The sequence below is a fragment of the Lygodium microphyllum genome, chromosome 22 (assembly GCF_053477565.2).
Source record: "Lygodium microphyllum isolate KBCC chromosome 22, Lygodium_microphyllum_v1.1.10, whole genome shotgun sequence".
Taxonomy (NCBI): domain Eukaryota; kingdom Viridiplantae; phylum Streptophyta; class Polypodiopsida; order Schizaeales; family Lygodiaceae; genus Lygodium; species Lygodium microphyllum.
The window spans coordinates 128,938,404-128,952,085 of NC_141156.1; the positions used below are offsets into that span (position 1 = coordinate 128,938,404).

Consider the following 13,682-nt stretch of genomic DNA (forward strand, 5'->3'; position numbering starts at 1 on the left):
TAAAATGTTTGAAAGTTCAATTTAGTGATGAATTCCTAGCCTTCTAATCATTCCTATAAGTCAATAGACTTAAACTAAAATAATAATAAATTAAGTTCAAGAGAGTATATCTATTTATTATTCTTGAAAAAAAAAGAGAAAAAAATAAAAAAGAGCATCCTAAGACTGAAGGATTGAGGAAAAAAAACCAAAAGAAAATAACCATCGCCCCTAAGGTCCTAGTAGGCTGTAGGGATTTCCTTGACAGGTGCCCTGCATCCAATGCCTTGTATCTCTTTAGGGTGGGACCTTTTGGGATGGGAAATAAATATATATACTCTTTTGATTAAAATTTATAAAGGAAAAGCTTTCAAGTTTTAAAAAAAACTCAAGAAATTTGTGAGTTAGGGATCGTTGACTGTTATTCTAGTAGAACATGGGGGGTTAGCAGTTAAACCATAGGAGTCCTATTTGGTATTGTAGTATTAGCTTGCCTTGTTTGGGTTCTTTGATAGGCATGGACCTTATCAATGATGTTATTTTAGAACCAATATTTCTAGTAGGAAAGTAGTGTAGCATTTCATTACCTAGAGAGATTATTGTTGCTTAACGACTCTAGAATGCTTCCTAGTTGGTATGCTCCATGCATTGGATGCAACTATGTTATGCACTCTAGTGGGGAGAGTGAGTAATGGGAAATGCTAGTTTGCAGAAGTTTTTAAACAACTTAATTGAACGATTTGTCTTGTTTAATTTACATTGCAACATAAGTTAGTATTTTTATACTTTTTTAGTGTCTACTAGTCTTCTATGTGCTATTTTGCATATCTTATAGTTGTGCTCATGAGGGCCCTTTGCAATTAAGTGGGGAGAAATGAAAACACATAGAAACATGCAAAAAATTACCCGAAATTTTCAATAAAATTATATACATCTGATACACTATTACCATCTTTTTACATTAATTTAATGCAAATGTGATTGTAGTTATTGTCTTTGGGGAGGATGGTCTAGCAGTCTAACAAAGGAAAAAAGAGGAATGTTGCATTGGGCATAGTGTTCTAGGACTTGTAGTAGAGAAAAAGGGGTTATTACTAATTTTCGTAGAAGTGATAAGTTGCAAGGCAAATTAGAGGTGGAGAGATGGATTAAAGCTTTGCTAGGGATGGTAAGGACAAGACATTCAGAGGTCTTGGGTTAGAAAGCTAGAAGTGTGGCTAATTTTGTAAAATGTGAGTCCAAAGTAGTACAATGGTAAGGGAAAGTATTGACAATTAGGTGGCACATAAAGATTGCTCATTGCCATCTTGATTAGAATGAAGTAAATGCCAAAGATATGGTTGCCTATTGGAAGCAATTTTATCTTATAGTCCTATTGAGCTTGTTGCTCAAAATCTTATTAACAACATGCTAATGCTCAACAACAAGGAAGACATGGAATCGGGCTACTTGAAATTGCAATGCTTACTACTGAGAATGGAAATTTACACCTTGATCGCGTAGGAAGAGTTTTAATGGTTATGGGATAAAATGAAATAGTGAAAAAAATTTATGAAAAGAGGTGGTTGCACTCGGATGAGAGGGAGAGTGATAAGAAGGGGTGCCATCTTGCCATGGAAAGGAAGGAGGAAAAGAACAACTAGGGTGTTCATTGGTGATGGGGGGATCTTCTCGATGATCATGGCCACTTCCTCTATCATCCTAACCCTCTTGCCATTGTTGGAATCATTCCCTGTCATGATTGTTAATCTCTCACTTTTATTCATCAATTATCATAATCTTTTGCAAAGCTTTTCACAACAATCATCATCTTCTTGAACTGGGCATCATCATCTTGGCTTGTGAGAAAGAGAGAGAGAGAGAGGGAGGGAGAAAAGCAAAGGTAAAGATCAATGTTCTCCCATTGGGTGCCATCATTCCATGAGGGCCATCTTGCAAAACTATAACCACTCTCTTCAACACATAGAGCAATTGAAAGCATAAATCTTCATGATCATGAAAATAATTTGTTGCATGCGAAAAATCCTTTTGTTGTGGTCCTCTATGTCCTCCATTGAGTCACCTTCATAGTTGTGAGCAAGACAATAAAAGAAATACCATCTTCTCTTTTAAAACCTTTGAAACTAAGCTTTGATTTCAAGATTTCCAATGCCTAGTTCCCATGGGAGAAGCTAGAGGCCATTGTCATGGATATAGATCAAAATTCAAGGTGGAAGCTAGAAGATCCCTAAGTAAAGTGTAGTAGATCAAATTCCCTAGCTAGACTGTGGGACGCGCACCTCTAAAGACAAATTTTTGACTTGTGTGTTTCCAAGTAAACGCTTGTTCCGTTTAATAAAAATAAGTAGTGTAATGTTATAATTTTCTTGGTTTAGAAGTTTTATCTAATGCCTGAAAGATTTTTTTAACACTCTAAATGGTTATTAGTATTTATTTATAATTGATTTTATTTTTAAAAAAATAAAAAACGGTTAAAATTATTCTAAAATCGTATATATAATTTTTATAAAATTTTTGGGTGATTATTTATCTGATATAATATTTTTTAATGAAGTTTATACTACTTGACATCTATTGAAATTTTCTAAGAATTTTTACGAAATATTTAATGTGTTAAAATTCAAAAATGATAATTTTGAGTGAAAATTGTAGTCTTTATTAATAGAAAAATATGTTTTATATGAATACAAATTATGATGTCTCATGGGAAATCTAATAGTACAATTTATTATGTTTTAGTGAACATTTTTAAAGTTTAGAGAAAAAAAACTTAATGTTACTTTTTAAGAAAATATTCATATAAAATATGGTGTTTTTGATTTTATGCCAATTAAGAGTGTAAGCATTTCATTAATTTATATCATATGAGTATAAGCGGAGTGTAAGAGTATTCTTGATTGTTGTTAAAGTTGGTAATCTGTTATGATTTATTACACAGTAATTAATACGAAATAACTATAATAATAAAAAAGTCATCAACACCGAAAATTACAGTGATGGGATGAGGGGAAACTTGAATATCTATGTTGAAACCCTACGTTTTATTCAAATATTGCCTAAGTGCTTGAGAAAATAAAAAGTGGAGGGCCACTAGCTAATGGAGTTGGACTACTATGATAAAATAGTGTCATAAATACTTTGAAAGTTAGACGGAGCTATTGAAATTAGTTATACTTATTATTCGTCTAGTGCAACAACTCTTAGGAGTTGTCTTGGTAACCCGATTAAAAGTGGATCGGTCACTTATGACAAAAAGCCAAAGTCAAGCATTCACACTGCTTGGCCAAATCAACCAACCACCACAAAAAGGCAGATGTCCCTCTTATCCTCAAACCTTCTTATGAGAGACAATCTCTCTTTTGAAACTAGGTACTAGCATGGTTGTAGATACTAGGGACAATATAATCACATATTTTGATAGCTCAATAACACCTTCATTGCATTTACTCATAGCTACGAACAACTTGAGACCTAGGTCACCTTGATGAAAACATCGTAGACTATGTGAGGTCCCTACTATGCTCATGGAAAAAATATGAACTCATCTTTACCAAGGCTACTTCAATTGCCAAGGAGATTATTGCAACTCAGGTTTCACAAGAGTAGGCCCTAAAAGAAAGATTAATCACCTCCTTCAAACAAAGCTATGTTGACATCACACTTGATGAACTAATCAACCTCATCTTAGCACCACAAACTAACTCATTGATATTGTAGCATTGATTTACATCTATGAGAACAATGGGAAAGAGCAAGATGTCAAATCATGAATACCAATGCAGAGAAGCAATGTGCCATTAAAATGTCGAAGTATAATCCTACTTATGTTGCTCCCACATCGTTTTTTGAGTACTTGCTCTCACCCATAGACAAACATTAGAAAATAATGTGATGTTGAATCCGTGTATAGTTTGAGTCCTTATTAGCAAGGAAGAGATTCATATTGCTAGTAAAATAAATTCAAGGGATCTCCTTACTAATATTCTAGCCTATATTACCCATATCAGTATTCGTCTCCATAGGATATGGACCATTATACTACCATGGAATACAATCTATACTTCTATGAGTTGTGGTTATAAACATAGTTGCCATGACCCCTTGTGCAATCCTAGAAGTATTACAATCCATTCGGAGGAGGAGGGGTTTGCTTAAACTCTTTGCATAAACACTACATAAAGTTTGTAATGCTGCATATAATTTGTAAATTGATTATTATTTGAAACATTTTTTGACTTTACTGATATGCAAAAATCTCCTCATGCAAGATGTGGAGCTTTAAGGCAAAAATTTCAAATTTCTTTGTGTTGTGAGAGGTGTGAATTTTTACTTGGCAGCTTGTGTATATATATTTTGTTCTTAACAAATTCAGTACTTCTTTGAAAACTCACCACAGTATGTTGTTAGACCTTGAGTATGGTAGGATAAAGAGACAAAGCCATATGCAAAAAGATGAGCAAGTCCCAAACACCATTTTTTGAAAGAGAACATGCAAATTACAAGTTAAATACAGAAGTTAAAAGGATATCGCCACTTGCAATACAAATAGATCCATAACCTAAAAGAAGTGGCTGCCAAAAATCTAGATGCCAAAGAATTAGTAGACTAGCATAAATTGCACAAGTACATGAGAAATTTGAATGTGGAAAATAAATTATGAGCAGTGCATAGAATTTCGCATTACCTACGATCCTAGACAAGCATAATGGATTGATTACTATGAGCAACAACCATGCATAGAAACATGTAGAGATCCCTCTTAATCCAATGGTGGTGCACAAAGTCTTGGGCCTACTAAATAAGTAGGAGAAGTGACCAAAATGAGATGTTTATGCAATGCTAGGGATGGACAAGCAGAAGGTTTTCATTAATGATGGCATTAGCCCTGGAGGAGGATATCCCAAATCCCTCAATTTAAATTCAAGCTAGATTGATACATGCCCTATTCTCTCGAAATAGGTACAACTCACTAATGAGTAGGATCAAGGTTGCAATGCTAGAAATCATGGCTACTCCAACAATGGATAATAAAAACCTCAATTACTATATCATAAAAACCATCCATGATGCGAAAAATGCATCATGGATGGTTTTTATGATGTAGGCATTGAGGTTGCAACCAAGGTCACTCTAGTGGGGTTTGGTGGGATGCTAACAACCATTATACAAGAAGTCACCAAATAATCATTTCCAGGAGCAAAGCCATTAGCACAGGAACTACAAGGCATAGCAATGCAAGAGGTGTCATCCACTTGCACTGAAGCTCTAGAGCATGGATCCTCAAAGGAGTAAAGGAGCAAGAGGAAGAGAAAATCAGGAGATTGCTATAGGAGGTAGAGGAGACTATAGAAAAACTTGTTGCTATGTGGTAGAAGCTCCAAACCAATAAAGAACCTAGTACAAGAGCTACAACAAAAACCCCCATGACAAGCTTAGCTGGAGAATATAAAGCAACCCATCTTGTGCACATAAATATTGATATTCAAGCTCAAGACATGGCACTAAAATGACCACCTAAGTTAATGAGAAAGAGATTCCAAGATCCATAGTACAAGAAGCTAGAAATCACAATTGCAACAGGAGCCACATTCCATATCCATTAGAAGAAAGTAAGGGGGAAATTTTGTCATCACGATGTAACTGAACAAGAGAAGGGCATGACAAGGAGGAGAAAGAACTCTGAAAAGCGAAAGAAGCCTCCAAAAAGGAGAGGAAGAGAAACCAAGCAAAAAGAAAGGAGGAGGAGGAGGAGTGCCTCAAAAAGCAAGAACAAGAAGACAGCCTTAGGGATTAGAAGATAAGGAGACCAACCCTTCGAGAGTAGAAGAGATGACCTTGATGGATCTCAACTTGGGAGGGTCTTTAAAGGCAATCACTAGTGCAACAGGACCTACAACTAGGCCACCAATCATCAAGGTAAGGCTTCATTAGAAATGCATTCCCATTCACTCATAACCACAACATCGCCCATCCTAGGCCCCACAATAGATGATTTGGCTAGAACTAGACTAGAGAGCATGGTCTATCGACTTACTACACAAGTCATCACTCTCTCAGGTGAGATCAGAAGAAGATATGGCCATTGGTATCAAATAGTTCGCAATTGCAAATGTGGAATCTAGTTAGAAGGCACATAAAACACCAAGACTGGAAGTGTCCACCCCTTCTTTACCCATGACCGCCCCCAGCACCAAGTTTTGAAGAGCTATTAAAAGAGCTAGAAGAGCAAAGGGATCAATTGGATGGGGAGAGGAAGTCAACCTTTAGAAAGGGAAAGAGAGCCCATACCACTTACCAATAATAGAAAATAAGAGAGATTTTTACTTTGAAGAGAGAATTGGCTACAGAGTGAGGGAAGGCAATGACCATTAGGAAAAAAATGAACTCACAAATGGGCCTTTTAGTCCCTCCTCTCTCCTTGTTAAAACAAGGAAAAGAGGAGAGAAGAATAGTAAAATAATCCTCCTATCTCTCCACTTTTGCAATCTCATTTTGCCTTTTTTATATTATCTACAAAGATATACTCAGATTCCTTCTCTCTCCTCATTCAAGAAGTCTTTTTCAACCAAAATTATATTAAAAAAGGAGTTAGTTACGAGAGTGTGGTACTTCATTTTCAATGCAAAATGATTAGTAGATACAAGGTAATTGATTTTTTAATCGAGAACAAGGAAAATGAAATTTTGGAAGTTCCTTTTAAGATATTTTCGAGATTTTTTATATCTTAGCTTTTGGTCAAAAAACAAACCAACTAGTCAAATTTTGTGTTTTTTGGAGATGTTTTTGGAGGCAAAATAGAAATATCTAAAATATGAAAAGTCTTGGACATCCCTACCCTCTAAGCTATTTCGCCCCATATCTATACTCTCTCATGGCTCTATTGTGACCTCTTCTCTGTGTTTATGCAACCTTCATTAACAGAGTGAATTACTTACACCCTCCTTTTCCTTGGCACCTTTGCGTGCCTCTCTATGCATCTCCACTCTACCTCTTGTGACAACCAAGTAGGCTTCATGTTTCTATTAATAGTAAAATGAATACAAGAAAGGAGTTGCATATTGAGGTAGAGATTGAATATGCCCCATTATTCAAAAGAACCCAGCGTACCAGTGTCAGCCCTCAAGTTTTGCAGAGTTACACACAAATGGAATTGAAACATGTGGATTTGTGGGTTGATGGGGGAATCTACCCAATTGACCCCTTAAATAAGGGACCTCCAACTTTCTTAGGAATCACAAATTTGTTGAAGTATGTGTGCGAGGGTGAAAATGGGTTACTTGGTTATACTAGGCAGCTCAATGATCAGGTGTTCAAAGTATTTACAACTTGCCAAGCAACCATAAAAAATTGCCATGATGTGATTACTGCACATTAACTTCATATACAACAGCTCCTAGGACAAGTGGTACAGCTGAATGATACTATAATTCACCAAAACAATTAAATTATTTCAATGTAGGACACTATCCATAACATTGGTATCTCATATGAGGATGCAAAGGCACAATTGAATGACATGATCAACAACAAGCTAACACATAAGCGCAAACGAAAAAAGAAGCCAATCAATGAGTTAATTGTGAATAGTGGCCTAGTTAGATGGGTCCACACGTCTACACTTAGCACATTGGTGGTCATTATGACTCTCACATGGCCACTAACTCATTACTTATTATATTGAGGTTGTTACGCCTATTTACAGCTGGCATAGTTATAGCACCACTCGACTAGTGTAGTCGGTTATGCATTGTTTGACTTAGTAGGCCACTTTCCTTTATGTTGTATCTTATCTATACTTTGTGTACATTGTAAAGTGTGTGGAAGAAGAAGAAGAAACTAGCAAGAAAACGTTTTGGCCTCTATCTCTCTTCTTTTCTCTTGAGTGAGCTTCTCCTTGTATATTCTGTGTGTGTTCAACACAGCATTTCGAGCAAATCCCCCCACCACACAATTCTTGACACTTTGACATACAGTCTCATATTAGTTGGACAGCTTGATGACGCAAGATATCATGTATGTTTTGGAGACTCTGCATGGAAGATCACTCATGGACGCGACGTATCAAAGCATGTAAGGTAGCTCAAAGAGAGAACCTAGGTGATGGTGAGGTTGAATCGTGTATTAGTAGATTGTTGAAGGCAAGTACATTGGAAAACGCTTTGAGCAATCCTAAGTTTAAGGATGTGAAGAAAAAGGTGATTGAGTACACATTAAAAGATGTGTCAAATGAGTCCTCAGCTGTGGATACATAATCTATTTGTGACAGGGCCGGCATTAGCACGACGACTTACTCAAAGATATTCAAAGATGCGAAGGTTGGGTTTGGTCGTGTGCTGAAGAGAAATAGAATCGTGCCTCTTCCTCAATCTTCAAAGCTAATAGAGGCCCGCCGACAACTTAATACAAATGTTTTGGAGTTGATAGGAGATCCCATGCATGTTCAATGTGTGGAAACACTAAAGGTTGGAACCAAAAATGCATATGAGGTGAAGTTCACCGAACTCAACAATTACTATTTAGATTTGAACAAGGTGCAGTCGAAAATGGTAATGTACTACAATATGTCTGTTGAGAAATGTAATCGTAAATTGCTGTTTGTTATAAAATTAGATGAAAGTGAGGTCGTCGAAGGAGTAAAGATTGAAAGAGTTAGTGTAACTCTGATGAATACAGCTTTACAATTCGACAAGAACAACCCAGGGAACTTTAGTGTTCAATCTAAGTGCCATGTGTGGTGGCTCGCTGCATTTGAAATTCCTAAGGAAACATTTGAGATACTGCAGCTATTCTTTATGCACACAAGTATTCCAAACATAGTGAGATGCTCTCGGTTGAAGGGTATGGTCAATACTTGGATGAATGGCATCTTGCAGGAGACTTGAAAACTTTAAAATGCATATGTGAAATCTCCAATGGTGCAAATACAAAGAATCCATGCCTATATTGCTTGACAGAGAGGGTGGAAGGAAAGAATGGAAATAAGAACTGGCGAAAGGTGACAAGTGCTGCACCGACGCGCAATAGAGAATATCCCACTTGGAATCCCATATTCAACATTCCCTTGGATCGTATTCACATTTGTTCATTGCATGCTTTTGTCATAATCATGGAGAAAATTGTATATGAATACATTTGCTTTGCTTATAGGATGAAACCAGAAAAAAGAAGCCATTGCAATGTGTAGAAATGTGGAGCGAGTTCTATCAAAAATTGGGCTACACAAGCATCAAGTGACGATTGAAAAATACGAGAAGAGATCGGAAAAATTTGGTAACTTGCCAAAAAAGCCTTGCTTTGGAGGAGCAAAGGATAAGAATTTTCTCTCAGTACCCATCAATGAGGAAGGGAATGTCATGGTTCGTAGGAGGCCGCAGGACTACAATGGGTGGAAAAAGTTACATTTTACAGTTCCTCATCGAAGTAATGGAGGAAAAACAAGATTAGCCAAAGCTAAGGTTTGGATAATTCTTGACAAATTGGCTCCTTACTTCGCAAGATGATGTTTAACAATGAAGATAAGCAAGAATTTATCAATGTTATGCATAGCTTCTACGAAAACATGGTGGAAGCATGAGACAAAAGTTCCATCACACATTACATGGTGCGTACTAAGTTAATTTTTTAAAATTGTATGAATTGTATAAACTATTGAGCATAGTTTTACTCATGTGTGATATGTGTATTTGTAGCATATCCTTAAGGCACATGTGCCATACTTTGCAAAAAAGAGAAGCATCAGAATTTGGTCCACACAAGGGATGGAAAATTCACATTGGATAGTGCATGGTGCGTACCAAAGAAAAACTGATCATGGTAAAGCGATGAATGGTAGCAATCCAATGATCCAATTGCTATCTTGGTGGTATAGGATTATAGTAGCGAATGAAGCTAAACTCTCGCAAAAGAGAGAAAATGAAGGTGCTGATGAATCGGCTGCAAACATGATGGAATCACGTCGTGTCACTAAAAGAGTGTGTTATGAAGCCTTAAGTGCCAAAGAAAACCATGCCAAGTGGCTAGAAACAAGGCTTCTACAAGGCAGCAAATGGGTTCGAAGAGAGCTAAGATAGTAAGATGAACAATGTGAGTCAATGTGAATGGAATTCATAGTTTTAAGAGAGAAAGAGAGAGTGTGCATCTATGTGAATGAGTCTCACAGTTTAGGGTTATATAAAAGAGGGTTTCACTTTCTATCTTATTCATTGAGTTCTCACATCTCTTGTGCAGGAAAGATGGCTAGGTCTAAGGTAGTTGCAAATAAGCTTTCGCTTTGAGCCCCATATCGTGCTCAGCCCCTTAAAGCATCTACTAGCTCAGATCCACCCCCTTCTCAATCTAATCCACCTTCCTCAAGCTACCCTCACAAGGGTCCTCCCCAGCATCCCCACAAAAAATGCAAGTGGAAGCCAGGTAAAATGGCCTTGAGAGAAATTAGAATGTATCAACGCTCTTTTGATCTCATCATTCCGAAGGCGAGCTTCTCGAGACTTGTTCGCGAGATTGTGCAAGACCTCTAGGAAAGCGGCTCTAGACGCCAGACTTCGGACCAGGGGTCTGCATGCACTTTTTTCCCCACAAAAAAAAGCTCTTGGCCACCTAACGAGTGCGGCTGTGAAGTTTCATCGCATTCCGATAAAAGGTTATGGATTTACGATCACACAACGAACAGTGTATATGAAGCAGCATTAACCCAATTTTGGGGTTTAAATGGGTTAAAAGTTCATTCTTCTTCTCATTTTCGCATCTTGATTTCTTTCGCAACTATGAAGGCCCTACAAACAGTTGTAGAGGGATTTCTCATCGACTTGTTTGATGATACACAACTTGCGGCCATCCATGCAAAGCGTGTCACAATCACAAATAAAGACATGACCTTTATCATTCGGCTTCAACACGGCAAGGGGGCTCCGCCGTAGTTTACTAGATTAATGATGCAAGGTTTATAATGAGTGTTACAACGTCATAACATCTTGAAAGGCCAAAAAATTTTGTATACTTTGCCACATTGGAATATTTATATATATATACATAATATCTCATGCGATGTATACCGAATTCAAATAATTGAGTAAAGTTGTTTTGTTTTGTTTCTTGAAACGCGTGACTCTTAATTTTTGTTTAGCATACAAACACATCAAAAGTAGTAATACATATGGATATAAGTTACGTTATTGCTTATGCACAATCGCAAGTGTAGTACTACGCGTTGAATTATGTTAATATATGCAGATGCATCATTCATGTACCACACATTATCGTCACACTTACACAATCGCAAGTGCAATACTACACGTTGAATTATGTTAACGTATGCGAATGTTAACGTATGCAATACTACACGTTGAATTATGTTAACATATGCGAATATGTCATTCATGTACTACACATTATCGTCACACTTATACAAATCACATATTTATTTAATAAATATTATTATAGAGACAAAGTAAAGTATCTTATATTCATCACGAAAAATACATGTGATGGCTGTTAGTGATGGTAGATACAAAAAGCCGATAGCCAACAAGAACTCGCAATTGTTCCTTGGCTTTTTCATTGGTGGAGAGGAGGGGCCAGCTTCTGATGAAAATATAAGTTCCTTCTTTGCTTCAAAAATAATACGCTCCCCCTTCAGCTCTTTCTCCAGGAGAAGCGGATCTGACACTTTAACGAGGTCACCTAATGTAGCAAGCACACACATTGCTCCACCACGCGTTTGGTCAAACAAGTAAAGAAGCTTTGACCGCTTGATTAGCACTACCTTCTCCAAGCTAGATGTCACATGTATCGCTCGAAAATGTCCAAACTTGGTCAAAGCTCAAATTTTCATGATTATTTCTTGCCCTCCTGGTGAGTCCTTATTATGGAAGACCACCAAATCTGCAACAAGGTTGCCAATATACTCCTTTAGAGTTGAATCCTTTTGTCGATCCGCATGTCGAGCTCCTCCTTGTCTTGATGCAAACTCATCTATATACAGTATGTCCTGAATGACAAAATCAAATCAAACAATATATTTAGGGACTAACCTAGAGTTATCAGAAAGCAATGAAACTTGACGATAGGGTGCGTCGAGTCCCCCGAATTCCACCAATGAAATCTTGGCCAAAAATGATACCTGCAGCTTTCCTAATCGAAGTCTAGCATCTGGGGACTTTGGACAGGGCAGTTGCAGGCATCATTTTTTGCCAAGATTTCACTGGTGGAATCTGGGGGACCCGACACACCCTATTGTCAAGTTTCATCACATAAAAATATATGGTAGTTAGAAATCTCACCTTCTCCAGATCATCTTGTATCTTCATTTCCTCGTGTGTCAAGGAGGCACCTCTTTGGGCAGAGGGATCTACAAACTCCTTGGTAGGAAGCTGGGGCCTTGGTTCAAACAAATCATGCTGTAGTGCTTCAAATTCAGCATCTGGCACAAGGTAATCTTCTTCAACCAAGGTAATATGCTCATGTGCTGCTATGATCACACTCACAATATCTAAGCTTGTGCCATCATATCTTCCAATCTCTGCCATTGTTGGATGCACATCCATGTAATCATAATCGATCAGGTCTTCCATTGAATCCCTGACTAGGATAGAAAATAACTCTTCTTCCTTCATTTTCAAGTATTGTAGCACATCTGATAGAAGCAAGTATTGTATACCATCTACTTCAATGGGTGTCAAGGAGGCAAGGTTGGATTTGTCGACTTGTGACTATTCTGAAGAAGATGGCACCATGAGAGCCAACCCTTGCTCTGTCACCACTCGATGTTCCTCTTCAACATTTATGAGTTTTTCATTCAGTTCTTCTCCCGTGTGTGTGATAGAAACAACCTATGGAGTTATATCTTCATCACTCTCCTCCTCTAGGGCTGTATCCAATGCAAGGAGGTAAATTGCCAAGCAATCACACTCCACGAGATCCAAAGGTAATGTACATGGTGCACTTTCCATGGGAACAGTGCATACTCTATGCGAAGGATCCACATGGGCCAAACACCTATTCACCACTTTTTCATGATTCTTCCCTGTATGAAATACCATGAGTTGTTCCAGAGGCACCCAAGTCATGTCAGATCCCTCGATGGAGTATATGTATATAGCAATGGTGCTCACAAAGTTTTCCAAAATCTGAAGGGGAGGGATCCAATGATGAGAGCATGCTTTCAAGGTTGAAGTTCTTAGAGAAAACCTAAAATATCTCGTCACCCTGGTTGGCAAAGATAGTCTCGTGGATCCACTCATCAAAGTGTGTGTGAGCATCCATCATAGCAGGTAGGAGGGATGTGGTGGATATAAAGAGATGAAGAGAGAAAGTATGAAATGAAACAATGAAACAATAACTAAACTAGTTCTACCTTAAAAACCTTAAGTTTTAAACCATTAAGAGTTGTTCACATACGATATTTAGTTATGGCTTTACTTACATCTTTGTAAAGTTTACATACATATGTAAATATATTGATGTGGAAAGTGTATAACAAGTGTATAATTTTGCATAAATATCATAATTTTTAAATATTGCAAGTTTGTAAACGATAATATTCTATTGGCCGAAAAAATCTAAAAATTTATAGGTGTTGGATATTACAACTTGTGGTGTTGGGATTTTTAGGGAGACTCTAACCATTTGGTGCAGGCCTGGACAGTTCAGACTCAGAAATCCAGCTACAAAATTTTTTATCCTAAATCTGTTATAGCGTGCTATAG

The 13,682-nt window shown here is 37.3% G+C and overlaps 1 protein-coding gene across 1 annotated transcript; it reads right to left on the reverse strand.

Moving 5' to 3' along the window:
- Positions 1–11,423: 11,423 nt before the first annotated feature.
- Positions 11,424–12,875, reverse strand: LOC148017611 (uncharacterized). Its single transcript, XM_087663432.1, has 2 exons — positions 12,258–12,875; positions 11,424–11,965 (listed from the first exon to the last, which is right to left on the reverse strand). The coding sequence occupies exons 1-2, from the start codon at positions 12,588–12,590 to the stop codon at positions 11,798–11,800; spliced, it is 501 nt and encodes a 166-aa protein (XP_087519558.1). The 5' UTR covers positions 12,591–12,875; the 3' UTR covers positions 11,424–11,797.
- Positions 12,876–13,682: the final 807 nt, after the last annotated feature.

What these genes read in the sequence shown, in the direction of transcription:
- LOC148017611 (XM_087663432.1), bottom strand. Translation starts at nt 12,590, where the DNA reads ATGAAGGAAGAAGAGTTATTTTCTATCCTAGTCAGGGATTCAATGGAA. An exon ending in TACAAGATGATCTGGAGAAG is followed by an intron (nt 11,966 to 12,257) that starts GTGAGATTTCTA and finishes TTTGTCATTCAG; the next exon opens with GACATACTGTATATAGATGA.